Below are 15,309 nucleotides of genomic sequence, written 5' to 3'. Positions count from 1 at the left end.
GCGGTAAAGGCCCGATCTCGGACCCAGACCCCAAGGCGCCTGGAGAACGGCAGAATGCAGCGGTCCAGCGGAGCATGGTCATGGTGAGAGGAGACCCGGCGCAGCACCCTTGGAGCCGCTGATGACCCCCCTGGTGGAGTAGGCTCTCTAGAAGGTACCTGGGACCGCCTGGAGCCCTCTGGGGGACCTGCCCGCCTGATTAACAGAGAGGCACGGACAATAACCAGCCAGAGCACAGGGCGAGACACGCGTCTGGCTCCTAGCCGGGGACGGGGAGAGACCGGCAGTGCACGGAGGCTCACACTGGGACTGGTGCCACCAGGTGGGTGACACACGGCGCCCCGGGACCTAAACCGGGGACGCAGCAGCGGAAAGGGCAGGCTCGGGGGGATCCGGGAGCTGGAGGCCTGCATCGGGCCGTGAGGAGAGGATTGGAACTGTCAAAAGGGGGCAGGAGACGGCTAGCTTAAACACTGTAGTGTGGACTGAGGCCGCATATTATTACAGGGGCCACCGTACAGCACGGACTGCGGCTCCTGGGCCCTCTCTTCCCCCACCCCCGGCAAGCCACACAGGCCCAGAGGAGAGGGAGCGAACATCAGGGGCACGCCACAGGACATAGTAAGTGGGGCCTGACCCACGTGGCGACGCGGACTGATTAGGAACCCCCATACGGGGAGAGAAACATCAATCCCAAGGACCACAGCCCACAAGAGCTACAAAATAGGTGAGCTCAGTAGAGAGCCCATGCTGTATGGTGACCCTGATTCCTGCTGGGGGCAGTGAAGCACAACCATAGGAAGGCCGGCAAACCCCAAATTTACTGCACCAATTGGGACTCCACTCTCAGTTGCACGACCGGGCGAGTAGTGTTCTCCTATCACTGACAGCAGCCTATACAGACATGATTCACGACCACCATCGCAGTTCCCCCTCCACTCGTACTCCTTCCCCCGCGGAAGCCCAACAGATTAGAAGAGACGTGAAAGAGACCCCTACAGTGAGACGTGGCAGTACAGGGAGACGAGATGGGGAAAAGAGATCCAGTGGCTAAATCTGCTAGACAGGAAACCATGGACAACTATGCCACGGCCCGTCCACAGAAGGAAACGAACCCGGTGGCATCCGGCACACGCGCTGACACCGCCATGCTCCAGGACGGACAAACAGGACTCAAGGGTAGCGCTGGAGGTCAAAATTGGCGAGGTGGGCTCGGAGGTCCTACTGCTGCGCCAGGATTTTAGGAACCTGAAAGAGAGGGTGACGACGGCGGGGACACGGATTGGCGAGGCAGAGGACTCCCTCACCACCCTCCAAAAGAACATGGCGGAACTCCAAGCATCAAACAGGCAACTGCTATGGAGGGTGGACGACGCGGAAAACAGGGCGAGGCGCAACAACCTGCGCTTCGTAGGTTTTAGAGAAGGCATTGAGGGGACGAATGCGGCGGCCTACCTACACTCATGGCTAACAACAACTTTCCCGCAGGCTCCATTCTCGAACTGTTTTGTCATCGAAAGGGCACATAGGGCACTGCTGGCGAAGCCGCCAGAGGGAGCGAGGCCACGTCCGATCATCGCACGGTTTCTCAATTTCGCGGACAGAGATCTCATACTAAGATAAGCCGAAAAGAAGGGTGAAATACGACAAGACAACACAAACATTATGATCTTTCCGGACTACAGTCAGGAGGTACAGAAACAAAGACGCTCATATTATTCAGTGAAAGCAAAATTGCGAGATCTACACATGACATACATGCTGCTCTTCCCGGCGAAATTGAAGGTAGTCTTCGAGGGCAGGTCACACTTTTTCAACCGACCGGAAGAGGCCCGGCAGTGGCTAGAGGAACGTCCGATGATACGAGAGGCGGAGGAGGAAGGCCGCAGAATAAGGTCAGAGATAGCGACCGCCAACCTGTGGAGGAGCCCTCCTAAGGCCCAAAGAGTCAAGAAACCGCGGACCAGAAGACGCTCGCAGACAACTCCATACCCTGGTCCCAACACGACGGGGCGAAGGAGACAAAATCCAGCAAAGCCAGCAGAGAAACAAGCGTCATCGGGATCCAGGTTCAGCTGCCTGGTAAATCATACTGGCTCGGAGGAGGAAGATGACACAGGTGGCCGAACATCAGATGGGGAAGAAATGTTGGAACAATCCTTACATCCCCTAGTCACCGCAATCCGAGAGCTGGAACAGGAAGCGACCGGCCCGCCAGATGATCTAGACACTGAGACACAGGACTCCCATTCCTGAAGAGGGACAGAACTGATATCCGGAAGAGCAGCTCCTCGCTACAGGGGCACGCAAGTTACAAGCACACACCCCCTTTTCCTTATTGACTATTGTTTAATTGCATGATAGAAATGTTCTTTTTTTAGGTTGACCGAGCAGGGAAGGGAAACGGCAGCTCAGTGCTTGCGCACATTTTCCCTTTAGCTTAGGAGGGGGAACACAGGGGAGGGCGACAGGCCTACTCCGCCAACAGTCTTGTCTCTGCGGAAGTTGAGACTGTCGGGGTACAGCGTCCTGACGTGGAATGCCAATGGGCTTGGCAGTAAGATAAAGAGGGGATTAGTGAATTCGCACATTAAAAGACTGCACCCTGACATAATACTACTGCAGGAAACCCATCTTAACACCTTGACTGCTGCAACAATTCCCGCTCTGTGCTGAACTTTTCAGATTTCCATGGTTCATGACGAGCTCAGCTCGTCATAAGCACACGACCAGTGTACTGCATGACGAGCTGAGCTCGCCATGAGCATGAAAGGGGTTAAAGGTACTAACTGTGCCTTTTTGGCCAGGGGACAATACAAGGTCTTGGTATACGCAGGATACACCACGGACTCGAGAGGGGTGGCAATTTTAATTAAAAAGACTAGGCCGTTCACCATACCCCAAACATGGACAGACCCACAAGGGACATACGTAGGAGTTAATGGTACTTGGAACAGACACATGTACACGATACTGTCCGTATATGCTCCTCCAAAACTGCAGGCCACCACCCTCAAGAAAGTGGCGGAGATACTCCTAAACACAGCTGACACCACACAGATCCTTGGGGGAGACTTTAACGATGTTATGGATATAGGACTGGACCGGACGGGAATGGCGTCCAGAGATCGGACCCGGACCCCTCTGTCCGTAATGATGGATAATGGGGGCTCACAGATGTCTGGAGATGGCTTCATCCAGATCAGAGGACTTACTCCTTTTTCTCTGGGGCACACAAAGTATATTCAAGACTGGACTATGTGTTTATGTCTCGGCAACACCTGACAGTAGATGACACTGCGAAATATCAGGCGAGGAGGATTTCCGATCACTCCCCGCTGTTAGCAAAGGTAGGAATGGGGCGACAAAAGAAGGGAGGACCCTGGAGACTGACGGCATGGGATCTACAGAACGCAGACGTCCTCAGGGGCCTAAGAGCCGACGTAAAGGTCTATATTGCGGAGAATGAGGGGACGGTCCCCTCCGGGGTGACGTTCTGGGAGGCACTGAAGACGGTGATGCGAGACAGGATACAATGCAGGCTGGCAGAGGACAGAAGAAAGCTCCACGCCGAAACTACTGCGTTGCAGACGGCTATTCTAGACTTGGAAAGGGACTATCAGATGTCGAAAGAGGATAGAATACTTAGAAAGCTGATAGACCAACAGAAGCAATAAAGGGAGCTGGTGACGGGGGAGGCCAGACCCCAGGCCCTGGCCACTGTACACCGCCTCTACGGGGAGATAAATCAGGCAAACTGTTGGCGTGGCTTAGTAAGAAGGAACGTGCAGCCAGATAAGTGGAGCAAATCAGGGACTCAGAGGGATAGCTAGTTGGATCTGATACTCAGATCGCGGAAATATTTGCCGATCCCTACGAATGTTTCTACAGGGCCAGAGACCTGGGGACAACCGAAGAGGCCCTACACTACTTAGAACAAATAGACCTACCTGCCCTGACCCCTGAGGCTCAGCAAACCTTGGAGTCTGACATCACCATGGAGGACATTTCGGGAGCCATAGCCAGACTGCGACCGGGTAAAACACTGGGCCCGAATGGGTACCCCGCTGAATTTTTAAGCGCACAGCGGATCTCCTGACACGCCATCTTAAGGGACTTTTTGACGGGGCTTTACAAGATGGGAGACTCCCCCCAGACTTATGCTCGGCAAAGATAATCCCAATACATAAAGAGGGGAAGCCGCAGGTAGACTGCGCTTCGTACCGCCCCATCTCTCTCTTGAACACGGAGGCGAAACTTCTGGCAACGATCCTGGCGTTGCGGCTACGCACGGTGATGTCAGACCTGGTACACCTAGACCAAACGGGTTTCCTTCCAGAGAGAGCCACCAGGTTAAACCTCCGTCGCACCCACAACTGGCTACAGGAAGTACAAGGGAGGGGGGACCCACATTGGTTCCTATCCCTGGACGCCAAGAAGGCCTTCGACGCAGTTCACTGGCCGTTCCTTGAGGGCGTCTTGCAAAAATTCGGGTTCGGCCCCAAATACCGTCAATGGGTTTGACTGCTGTACACTGAACCTAGTGCCAGAGTAAGAGTAAACGGGGTAACGTCACAAGAGTTCCAGATTCGAAGGGGGACACTACAAGGATGCCCCTTATCTCCCCTTCTCTTTGCGCTTACAATAGAAGCGCTCGCTGCTAAAATCCGACAGAATATAGCCATTACGGGATTCAAAAGAGGAGAGAGGGACTCGGCGGAAGAAAAAATATCGCTCTACGCGGACGATATCCTCTTGTACATCACTCGCCCAGAGAAGACAGTACCGGAAATGTTCCGGGAACTGGAACAATACGGGCAGCACGCGGGCTACCATATTAACTGGCACAAATCGATTCTTTACGACCCTAAAGGACAGGGAAACTGGCCGCACCTCCCTGGACGATTGATGACTACCGTAGAGGGCTTCAAACACCTCGGTGTGTACGTCACCCTGGACAGACAGCTGTCATACCGACAAAACCTGCAGCGAATCCTAGTGAATTTCACAACGGAAGCGGTCCGATGGAGGCAGCTCCTCCTCACACTCTTAGGGCGGGCTGCGATGTTCAAGATGATCACGCTGCCCAAGTTCCTGTACGCCCTACAGAACGAGTATTACCCACTTCCCTCAAAAGTGTTAAGGACAATACATGCTGAGCTGAGATCCTTCTTCTGGCTGGGTAAACAACCCAGAGTGTCGCTGAACACTCTTCAGAGACATCAGTACAGCGGTGGGATTTCACTACCGAATCTGGAAGCATACTATTGGGCGGAGCACTTAGTGCCGATTAATGATTTGATACACGCGCAGGCAGATCATCCCACGTACGCCCTTGAAAGACACAGGATGTCCCACAAGACGTTGATGTACTATCTGTACAGGGGCGCCAGACGGGGGCAGATACTCCCGGCTACAGGAATCACTTTGCAACTCTGGAATAAAGCAATGAAACGTACAGGATGGGGAACAAAACCCACAAGACAGACGCCGATATGGCATTGTACATGGCTAACGGAATTAAACAAATTAAAGAGCTTTCGGCGGTGGGACGATTTGGGTATCTCCACCTTGGGGGACATAGTGGCCAGGGGAGCGCTAAAACCATTCACGGCTCTGGGCTCGGACTTTTAACTGCACCGTACACAGTTCTTTAAATACGCGCAGTTACGACATGCTTGGCAAGCCCTGGATATCCAGGCGGACGAACTGCCGGAGTACGCGCCCCTAGAGGGACGCCTCCTACAGGAGCGCGTGCCGGAAAAGGCAGTCTCACTTACCTACAAAACATTGACAAATAATATGCTGGACGACCAGCTAAGCTCAGACAGACGTGGGAGACTGAGGTGAGAGACATGGAGGATATCGACTGGGACATTGTACTGATGCATCCCAGAGAGGTGGCAATTAAATCCTGCCTGCGCCTCATCCAGTTTAATGTGCTCCACAGAACCTATTATGACAGAGTACGGCTCCACAAAATGGGGAGGACGGAGAGCACGACGTGCCTCAAATGCAGGGACATGGAGGGAGACTTCTATCACACCGTATGGTCATGTAGCAAGATTCAGGAGTATTGGGGTAAAGTCTTTGAGGAGTTGAGTGAGGTGCTGGAAATCCAACTCCGGCCGGAACCTAGGTTGGCCCTCTTGGGAATGACCAATGATGTGGACTTAACGCGCCCCTTACTGACCTTTCTGGTACTGGCGCTAGTAGTGGCCAAAAGAGACATAGCAAAGTATTGGGGAGCATCACAACCACCTAGACTGGATGAATGGAGGAAAGGACTGGATCTCTATAAGGCTGCAGAGAGGGTCACTTACAAAGCAAGGGGATGCCTGAAGACGTTTCGTAAGGTCTGGGGAAAATGGCGACTCTATCATGGTTTGGATGGGGGGCTATGAGTGGTGCTTAAAAAGCAGCCATTTAAACATCCCTATGAATACACTGCAGAGACTCAGGTGTCCCAAACATATAGATAAACACAACACAGCACATTGGACATGGGGCAAGATCGGAATTAAATTTTTAATGAGGGTACTGTGGGGAGGGTGGAGGGTGGGAGTAACGGAGATGTGTACTGCTGATTGCATGATTTTACTGTTAAGTTATGATAAAATGCAAATAAAAACGTTTTTTAAAAAAAAGAAATGTTATAAGAAAGTCTCATAGACATTTTGATGTTTTTCATTAACAAACCTTTACTGAAAAAATGGTCAAACAGATTTATTAAACGTGGCAATAAGTGAATTTATGAAATATACATTTGATTATAATTATGGTGACTTTTTGCCAAAAACTGTCTGCTTTATTTTGATGATGAGCTGATACTTTTTATATTTTAGTGTTCTGACCCTTTGACAAAGGCAGTAGGTCGGCTTTACTTAAAATAACACCCTTTATATTATTATATCACATAGCTAGCAGTGTGTGCAGGAGTTGGCCGGAGGCATTGGCGCAGGCTGGGCCTTGCACCAAACCCCACACATGCGCACTTCGGGGGGTAGGTACCCACGGGCTGTTGGACACAGGTTGTGGCCACAGGCCAGCGTCCAACCCCAAGCTGTGCATGGCTGTGCATGTAAAAACACTCTAGGATGGACTTTCATTGAGTCCATGCATTTATTCCACGAGTACAAGCCAAGGGAATGGGAAACAGCATTTACCGTGCTTGGCACACCACGCTTGCCGTTACGTCACAAGTGTTACTACTAATACGTGTTTTCCACGCATATTGTTACAACAACATGCCTTAGGGAAAGCGGCATAAGACTTTAAAGTCCCACGCTTTCCCTACTGTTGAGCGGTCTGTAGTTTGAATAATAAATTATACAACTACAAAGTCCAGAACTTTCCCTAAGGCATGTTGTTGTGACGATATACGTGGTAAAGGTATGAGTGGTAAGGAAAGTCAGGTGTAGTGTGCAGTTGGATGCAAGATGGAGTGCCACTGGCCAGGCCCTACGCTCATCCCATGCTGCACACAGCGATGGACATCCTACTTAAAACCATAGAAATTCACTGAAATAGAATTACATCATCCACAGGGTCTGGTGTTATATAAATTCTCCTGCTCATAAATACCAGCTTAAATGGAAGTGTGAGCCTGGCTAAGTGGTGAGTGTTCTCCCTGGACCAAGATAAAAGGGTTTGCGTTTGATACTGAACAGAAGTAAAAGCGTTAAGAGATATAGAAAGAACAGTGCATACAGTTTAGTTATAATGGTACTTACCAAAAATATGGATTTACACAACTGAAAAAGTGTCAGAATAAAAGGGAACTGGATTGACAAAGCACAAACTGCACATATGGGCCCTGCGGAATGCATGAGTTCCATTCCTGGGGCGCGTCTACAACATCTGGGACTGACTAAACGAGAGGTTTGTGGTTTGAATGGTGAGGCTTACCAGAAGTGGGAGTCAGGTCCATGTCACGCTTTACAAACGCTTTCCTCTTCTCCTCCAGGAGTTGACTAGGAATCAGGCCAGCACTTCCTCCTTCCACATGGCAGGCCTAGAGCAATAAGCAACCACTGAGAAATGGGACCAACGTCACTCAACTCATAGCACAGACCAACTCACACTCCCTCTTTCCTGCTCGAAAGCAGGTTGGATCTATGACTGTCAAAAAAATATTCCTGCTCGATACAACATTCATGCACAGTTACTACTTTTTTGTTGACCTGAGGCTACATGCTGACTGTGTCTGGAATAGAAACATGGGCACCCTTCATAACCAGAGCCTTTTGCATGGAGAGGGACTAATGGGTTAAGTACAAAGACTGGTTGTTTATTTCCAGATGATGTGTGCACAGAGGTGGACTTCTAGGGAAGAGCCCTGGGGTAACATTAAGTTTGCGTGGGACTTTCCATTTGAACAAAAAAGAAATTGTGGTAGTGGCTGGGGTCTGTGGAGACATTTCTTCCTCAAGAGGCGGTGGGCGGTCTGATACCACCGACCGTCACAGAGACGGCATAGTAACACAGATTGGAATCATACGTAGGATACGAACCACCTCTGAAACAGGAACAGAAATAAGGCCCTTACTAAAGGCGTGGGGACGCTAACTAAGATGAGAAATCTAATGAAGACATGTTATAAACAATATAGAGATTCAAATGAGACTAGGGACTGCAAAGAGTATGTGGGGCAATAGCAATGTCAATAGGAACAAGAATGGAATCAGTAAGAAGGACAAAGTAGAAAATACAAGCAACATTCACAAGATGGATGATTTACCAAGTAATGGGATTGCAATGGTGACTCAGGTAATAATGAACACTAGAGACTAACAATAAAAGAGTATGTTAAAAAATGAAAAAAGGCAGGAAACTGTAAAAACCAGGAATGCTGTAGTAGGTGTGTGGATATTTACAAGTGTTATAGATCAGTTGTAACCATAATGTGATACAGCCAAGGTGGATACTTTCAGTAAAGTTAAATTGGATAGTGCCATCAGCTGTTAATCGCAGCACTATAAAATAGAACAATTGATTTTTAAATGCTTCATAATACTAATTATTAGTATTATTGTTATTACTCCAATTCTTATTTGCATTGTTCTTATCACCGATCAGGATGGCACCGAAGGAAGTGATGATGAAGAGGAGAGAGGTCATACGGATGCGCTTAATAGCGTAGATAGGCGTGTTCATAAAGATGGAAGAATGATTGAAGATGGGGAAGTGATGGGGATGAGGATCGCACTGGTAATGAGGATGGAATATTGATAAGAACAGCGATAGGGATAGTAATGAGGTTGGAGATAGCAATGGACAAAGCATGTCAAAGTAGGACCGAGACAGTACCGAGGAGGTAGGGACAAGTGACAAGCATTGAAAAGGAGTGAAGTTGGACCCCATGCACTGGAAGCGTTCAGTAAAGATGCCTGCATAAAGGGTATGTCTAGTTTCAACAGGCTGCTCTTACCTGCCACCAATTGGGGTCGTCCTGGTTCACAATCTGCAGCAGGTCTCCAGCGGTGAACTTTAACCCCGCCTCCTTACAAGGGATGAGGTTATCGGTGCCTGGGTCGTAGTCAAAGTGGCTTTTCACAAAGACCTGTGGAAAGGCAGAGATAAAGTGGTTAATATGTAGCCCTGCTTAAGAGATGCTGCCAGTCAATGTGAGCGATATCCTGGCAGATGTCCCCTCCCCCCTACAGCGGTTAGGATAAAGACCTTTTGTGATTAGGAATGCTCCACCATTTTATCACCAACTTGTTCCAGTCAGAAATGGATATTTCATCCAGCACTCGTCGATTTTGGATTCGAAACACTTTACAACTAGGACAGATCTTCTCCAATTGTACTGCAAGAGTAGGGCCTGAGGCAGGAAGATCCAAAATGCAACACATGTGTTTCCTACTTGCAATACTGTGCTTTTACTGCTGTCCATCATACCCACATGCACATTGGTGTAACCATGGCACACTGGTGGGGCTTTATGTAAAAAAATGCATATACAAAGTTTACCCTGGCAGACCCATATATACAAATGTGTTAAACCAAAAGGCGTTTGTGAATGTAAAGTTAGAATCCAAGTGCAACAGCAGCAGAGGGTCTGTGAGCTCTTCCTCTGTGATGAAAGCTTTGACCCACATGACAAATATGGCTATAGGATACTTCCTTTTTCCCCTCACTTCCCTCTGTTCCCACTTTTTTGGGGGGAAATGTACAGAATAACAATGTCAAAGTGGACACTGTATGCTCAAGGGGCCTGGGCAACCCTAAAAGAGACAAGTTTAATGAATCATATCCGTTTTATAGGAAAATGTGGGAGAAGTAAATCTTTATTTCCCAGCAAATCTGTACCCTAGTGCAGATAGGAAGGTTCTGTGCTTTAAGGTTTGAAGTGCATTTCGGTATGAGGCTCAGAAGACCATCTGTGCAGAGTTAAAAACTCTTAAATCTTTAGTTCTGCAATATAGTTGGCTGCCATCTTCTTATTGCATCACAGACAGCAAAGCTTGGTTTGCTTCTTGTCTGCAACACTGATCAGAGGGAATGGGCTTCCAGCTGACCTTCCCTCCCACAGAAAAGTTAAGGACTGACTCGTGGACTGCAGCGCTGTGACCGTCCTGACTCCTTCAGAAGCGGTCGCTCCCCACGCTCCCTGGCCAGCTGGTATCGTAGCGCTTTACCGCTATTGCTCCTATTGCTCACGCTTTTGCTCCCCTTGCTTTTGTGCTCTTCTTTGATTGTTTAGTATGCAGTGTTGCCTGATTGGTAGCGTGGCGCTGTTTTGCACAGCCCATATCGCGTGTATTGGAATCTGTGCATATTAGTCCTCGTAGCGCTTATTGCAAGTTCGCATTGCTCCTCATTCAATCTGTGCCTGATTGTGCCTGTGCCTCTGCCCACATCATAGCGCTATCCCTGCTTGTGCCCCAATCTCGTCCTGGTTGCTTTCGTTTTGCTGCCATTTTGTTGTTGTGCCTCCCAGCCCGCCTCTCCACCCCGCTCCCGCCTCCCAGCTGACCCTCCCTCGCTCCGCCCCCCTCCACTATCCACTTATGTCAGATGCACTTGCGCGCAGCGTTCACGCGCTGCGGACGCGCCCTATGCGCGCCGAAGGTGCGCCAAAGGTAAGCCCTTCTACGCCCGTCCGCGCCAGGCGCCAGACCCCCTGCCCCCCGTGAAACCCACTCCACCCGCATAACGTATGACGCCGCAACCCTCTCAGCACTTAACCCCGGCCGACTCTCAAACTGCTACCAAGCCGCCCCAGGACACACCCATGGACCCTTCACCTGCCACTCCTGCAAGTTCGACTGCATCAGGTCCCACACCAAATCCACAAACTCCAAACAGAGCTCCGACACTAACCACCTAAAGTGCATCCTGCTCAACACCCGCTCGGTCCACAGACACGCCACTGAACTTTGGAACCTACTCGACACCATATCGCCGGACGTCGCCTTTCTCACAGAAACCTGGATGAACGCCTCACCAGCGCCCGACATCGCCATAGCCATCCCGGACGGCTACAAGATCATCCAAAAGGACCGCATCAACCAAACAGGAGGAGGCATCGCCATCGTCCATAAGAACACCATCCGCATCACGACCAGTTCCGACGATAACCTCGCAGCCGCCGAACACCTTCACTTCCAGATCCACACCGACCCCAAGACCACACTCAGAGGCACCCTCATCTACAGACCACCAGGACCCTGCACACAATTCAGCGAAGACATCACTGACCTCATCAGCCCACATGCCCACCCCTCCGAGGACTACATTCTACTGGGAGACCTCAACTTCCACCTGGAAAAGAACAACGACAGCAACACCACCACCCTTCTGGACAACCTCGCCAATCTCGGACTCAAACAACTTGTTGACACCCCCACCCACTATGCCGGGCACACGCTCCTTACAAGGGATGAGGTTATCGGTGCCTGGGTCGTAGACCAATCTTCACCTCCAGCAAGCACATCTCCTTCAATCACACCACAGCTCTCCATTGGACGGACCACAGCTGCGTTCACTTCAACTACAAAAAGACTACGACCCACAACCACCCACAACCAATTCCCAGCAGAAACTGGAACAAAATTACCACCGACCAGCTCATCACATCGCTTCACCAAAACCCTCCTGCCAAATCATCGGACCCAAACCAAGCAGCCACCAACCTCACACAATGGATCACCCACAGCGCTGATGAATTAGCACCCCTGAAAAACCATCAAATCAAGCAAGGTAGCAAAAAAGCCCCCTGGTTCAATGATGACCTTAAGAAATCCAAGAAGATCTGTCGCACCCTCGAGAAAGCCTGGAGAAAAACCCAACCACTGACAACCTGGCCACCTTCAAGAACGCCACCCGCAAACACCACCAGCTAATTCGATCCTCGGAGAAATCAGCATTCAAGGATCGACTCGACAACAACACCCACAACAGCAAGGAACTATTCAACATTGTCAAAGAGTTTACCAACCCCACTGCCGGCACCAACGACATTACTCCCTCCCAAGACCTCTGCGACTCTCTAGCCTCCTTCTTCCACAACAAAATCGCTGACATACATAACAGCTTTGGAGACCAGTCCACCCCACCCACCTCCGAACTTAAACCCCCCTCCAACAACCTTTGCGCCTGGAACCCAATCACCACTGAAGACACCATCCGCCTGATGAACTCCATCCACTCCGGATCGCCAACCGACTCTTGTCCCCACCACATTTTCAACAAAGCAGACTCGATTATCGCACCCCATCTCCGAGACGTCATCAACTGCTCCCTCAACTCTGCTACCTTCCCGGAAAGCTGGAAACATGCCGAACTCAGCGCCCTCCTGAAGAAACCCACAGCAGACCCCACTGAACTTAAGAACTACCGCCCCATTTCGCTACTCCCATTCCCTGCCAAAATCATTGAGAAAGCCGTCAACAATCAGCTCGCCGCCTTCCTCGAATCCAACAAATCCCTCGACCCTTCACAATCCGGCTTCCGAGCCAAACACAGCACCGAGACCGCCCTCATTGCAGCAACAGACGACATTCGAACTCTACTGGACAACGGAGAAACAGCTGCCCTCATTCTACTTGACCTCTCCGCAGCCTTCGACACAGTCTGTCATAGCACCCTTATACAACGCCTCAGCAACGTCGGAATACAAGGAAAAGCACTGGACTGGATCATCTCGTTCCTCGCCGGAAGAACCCAGAGAGTCCGCCTCCCCGCTTTTAGATCAGAGGCCACCGAAGTCATCTGCGACGTACCACAAGGATCATCACTTAGTCCCACCCTCTTCAAAGTATACATGAGTTCCCTTGCATCCATCGCGCGCCAACACAACCTCAACATCATCTCCTACGCAGACGACACCCAGCTAATTCTCTCCCTCACCAAAGACCCAAACACCGCCAAAACCAACCTACACGAAGGGATGAAAGAATTAGCCGAGTGGATGAAGAACAGCCGTTTAAAACTGAACTCGGACAAAACGGAAGTCCTCATCTTAGGATCATCCCCCTCCGCCTGGGACGACTCATGGTGGCCACCGGCCCTGGGAACCGCGCCCATACCAACGGACCACGCACGTAACCTGGGCTTCATCCTGGACTCCTCCCTCTCAATGACCAGACAAGTCAACGCCGTCTCATCATCATGCTTCAACATCCTACATATGCTCAAAAAAATCTTCAGTTTGATCCCCACCGAAACAAGAAAGACGGTCACCCATGCACTGGTCACAAGCCGACTGGACTACGGAAACACCCTTTACGCCGGAACCACAGCCAAACTACAGAAAAAACTCCAACGCATCCAAAACGCCTCAGCCAGACTCATCCTAGACATCCCCCGCCAAGCTCACATTTCCGGTCACCTGAAAGACCTCCACTGGCTCCCCGTCAACAAGAGAATAACGTTCTGTCTCCTCACCCACGCACACAAAGCCCTCTACGACCTAGGACCCGAATACCTCAACACGCGCCTGTCCTTTTACACCCCCACCCGCCAACTACAATCGTCCAATCAAGCCCTTGCCGCAATTCCACGCATCCAAAAATCCACCATGGGGGGGAAGATCCTTCTCCTACTTAGCGGCCAAGACCTGGAATTCTCTCCCCACCCACCTCCGCCTTACACAGAACCACCTCTGCTTCAGAAAACAACTAAAAACTTGGATATTCGATAAATAAAATACCCCCCCTCCCTCAAGCGCCTTTAGACCCTCTGGGTGAGTAGTGCGCTATGCAAATTTTAAACTTGAAACTTGAAACTTGCACTCTGGACAGTAACTGAAATGTACGCAGCCGAGAAATCCTCTGTGGTTCTTCAGAGTTGCCCTTAGCCTTCACCCCCGACGTTTGGGCAAGCAGAAAGGAAAAACGTGAAGAGCCATAGACAGTGATGCTGGAACAATTTTCAGAGCGGGGTGAGAACTCATAGGGACTGTTAAGGTTCAAGCGTCACACAAAGAGCAAGCGTAGCAAGTGAGCAAACCGAGCCCATTCAGCAAGAACCGAGCGGGAAGGGTGCAGCATGTAGCTGGTGGTGTGTTTTGTAGCGCACTGTCACAAATATATTACTAAAGCATGCATGGTATGGCAGCCCATTGGTTTTTACAGATAGCACATTTTCCACTGAAATGGCCACTAACTTTTCACAGACATAGCTTTACTTATAAACCTATATAGTGCACAAACGATAATGTGTGGAAATCGGGTTTCTGCAAATATTTGTCATTTGGGCGTCACAAAGTAAAGTATCTTGATTTGTTTTGATTCCATCACACTTCAGAATTACCAACAAAGCGCTTAATTTGTGCTCTCCTAAGTGCTAACACCAGGATGCCAGATGCAACTGGCTGACAGACGCACTTAACTTCGAAACTAAAGAGTTTCTCTTCCAAATATAGCAGTCACTTTCAATGCTTCTCAATGACTTGTGAGTCAAGAATTGTTCATGTTTATTCCTTTAATTGATAAGCCATTAAGGTACTTGTAATTTCCTTTTCAAACGTGCAGCCATTCGAATAAAAGATTGTACAGAACCCAATGCATTTCGGGTCATACAAGACCCTTCCTCAGGGGTCTCCAGTCAACAGTCTGATCTGCTCTGTGTTCCTACATCGGTGATTCAAAAACCTCTCCTAAGTGCTGACATATTTTGAAATATCTGTACAGTTCATCTATAGGTATTTAAATGTTATTGTGTTAGAAAAAAAGCAACATACTTCAGCCTTTCTTTTAACACCAGACACACAATTGATGGACGAAATGCAGAACAAATCAAAACATTCACCCCCAGTCAAGAGATCTGGGTTAAATCCATCATTCTTTTGCTTACCATGCC

The 15,309-nt window shown here is 49.8% G+C and overlaps 1 protein-coding gene across 4 annotated transcripts in view; it reads right to left on the bottom strand.

The window, feature by feature from the left end:
- Window positions 1-15,309, bottom strand: part of MPP2 (MAGUK p55 scaffold protein 2) — a 627,381-nt gene that overhangs the window by 86,447 nt on the left and 525,625 nt on the right. For all 4 annotated transcript variants that reach the window (XM_086923954.1, XM_086923953.1, XM_086923952.1 and 1 more), the window contains 2 exons: window positions 9,431-9,562; window positions 7,909-8,014 (listed from right to left, as the gene is read on the bottom strand). In XM_086923954.1, the coding sequence (XP_086780080.1) occupies window positions 7,909-8,014; window positions 9,431-9,562 (238 nt within the window). The remainder of the gene's footprint in view (window positions 1-7,908; window positions 8,015-9,430; window positions 9,563-15,309) is intronic.

The sequence above is a fragment of the Lissotriton vulgaris genome, chromosome 5 (assembly GCF_964263255.1).
Source record: "Lissotriton vulgaris chromosome 5, aLisVul1.2, whole genome shotgun sequence".
In the NCBI taxonomy this organism is placed as follows: domain Eukaryota; kingdom Metazoa; phylum Chordata; class Amphibia; order Caudata; family Salamandridae; genus Lissotriton; species Lissotriton vulgaris.
The sequence above is the reverse complement of the archived record's forward strand: the minus strand, read 5'-3'. Positions and strand labels throughout refer to the sequence as shown.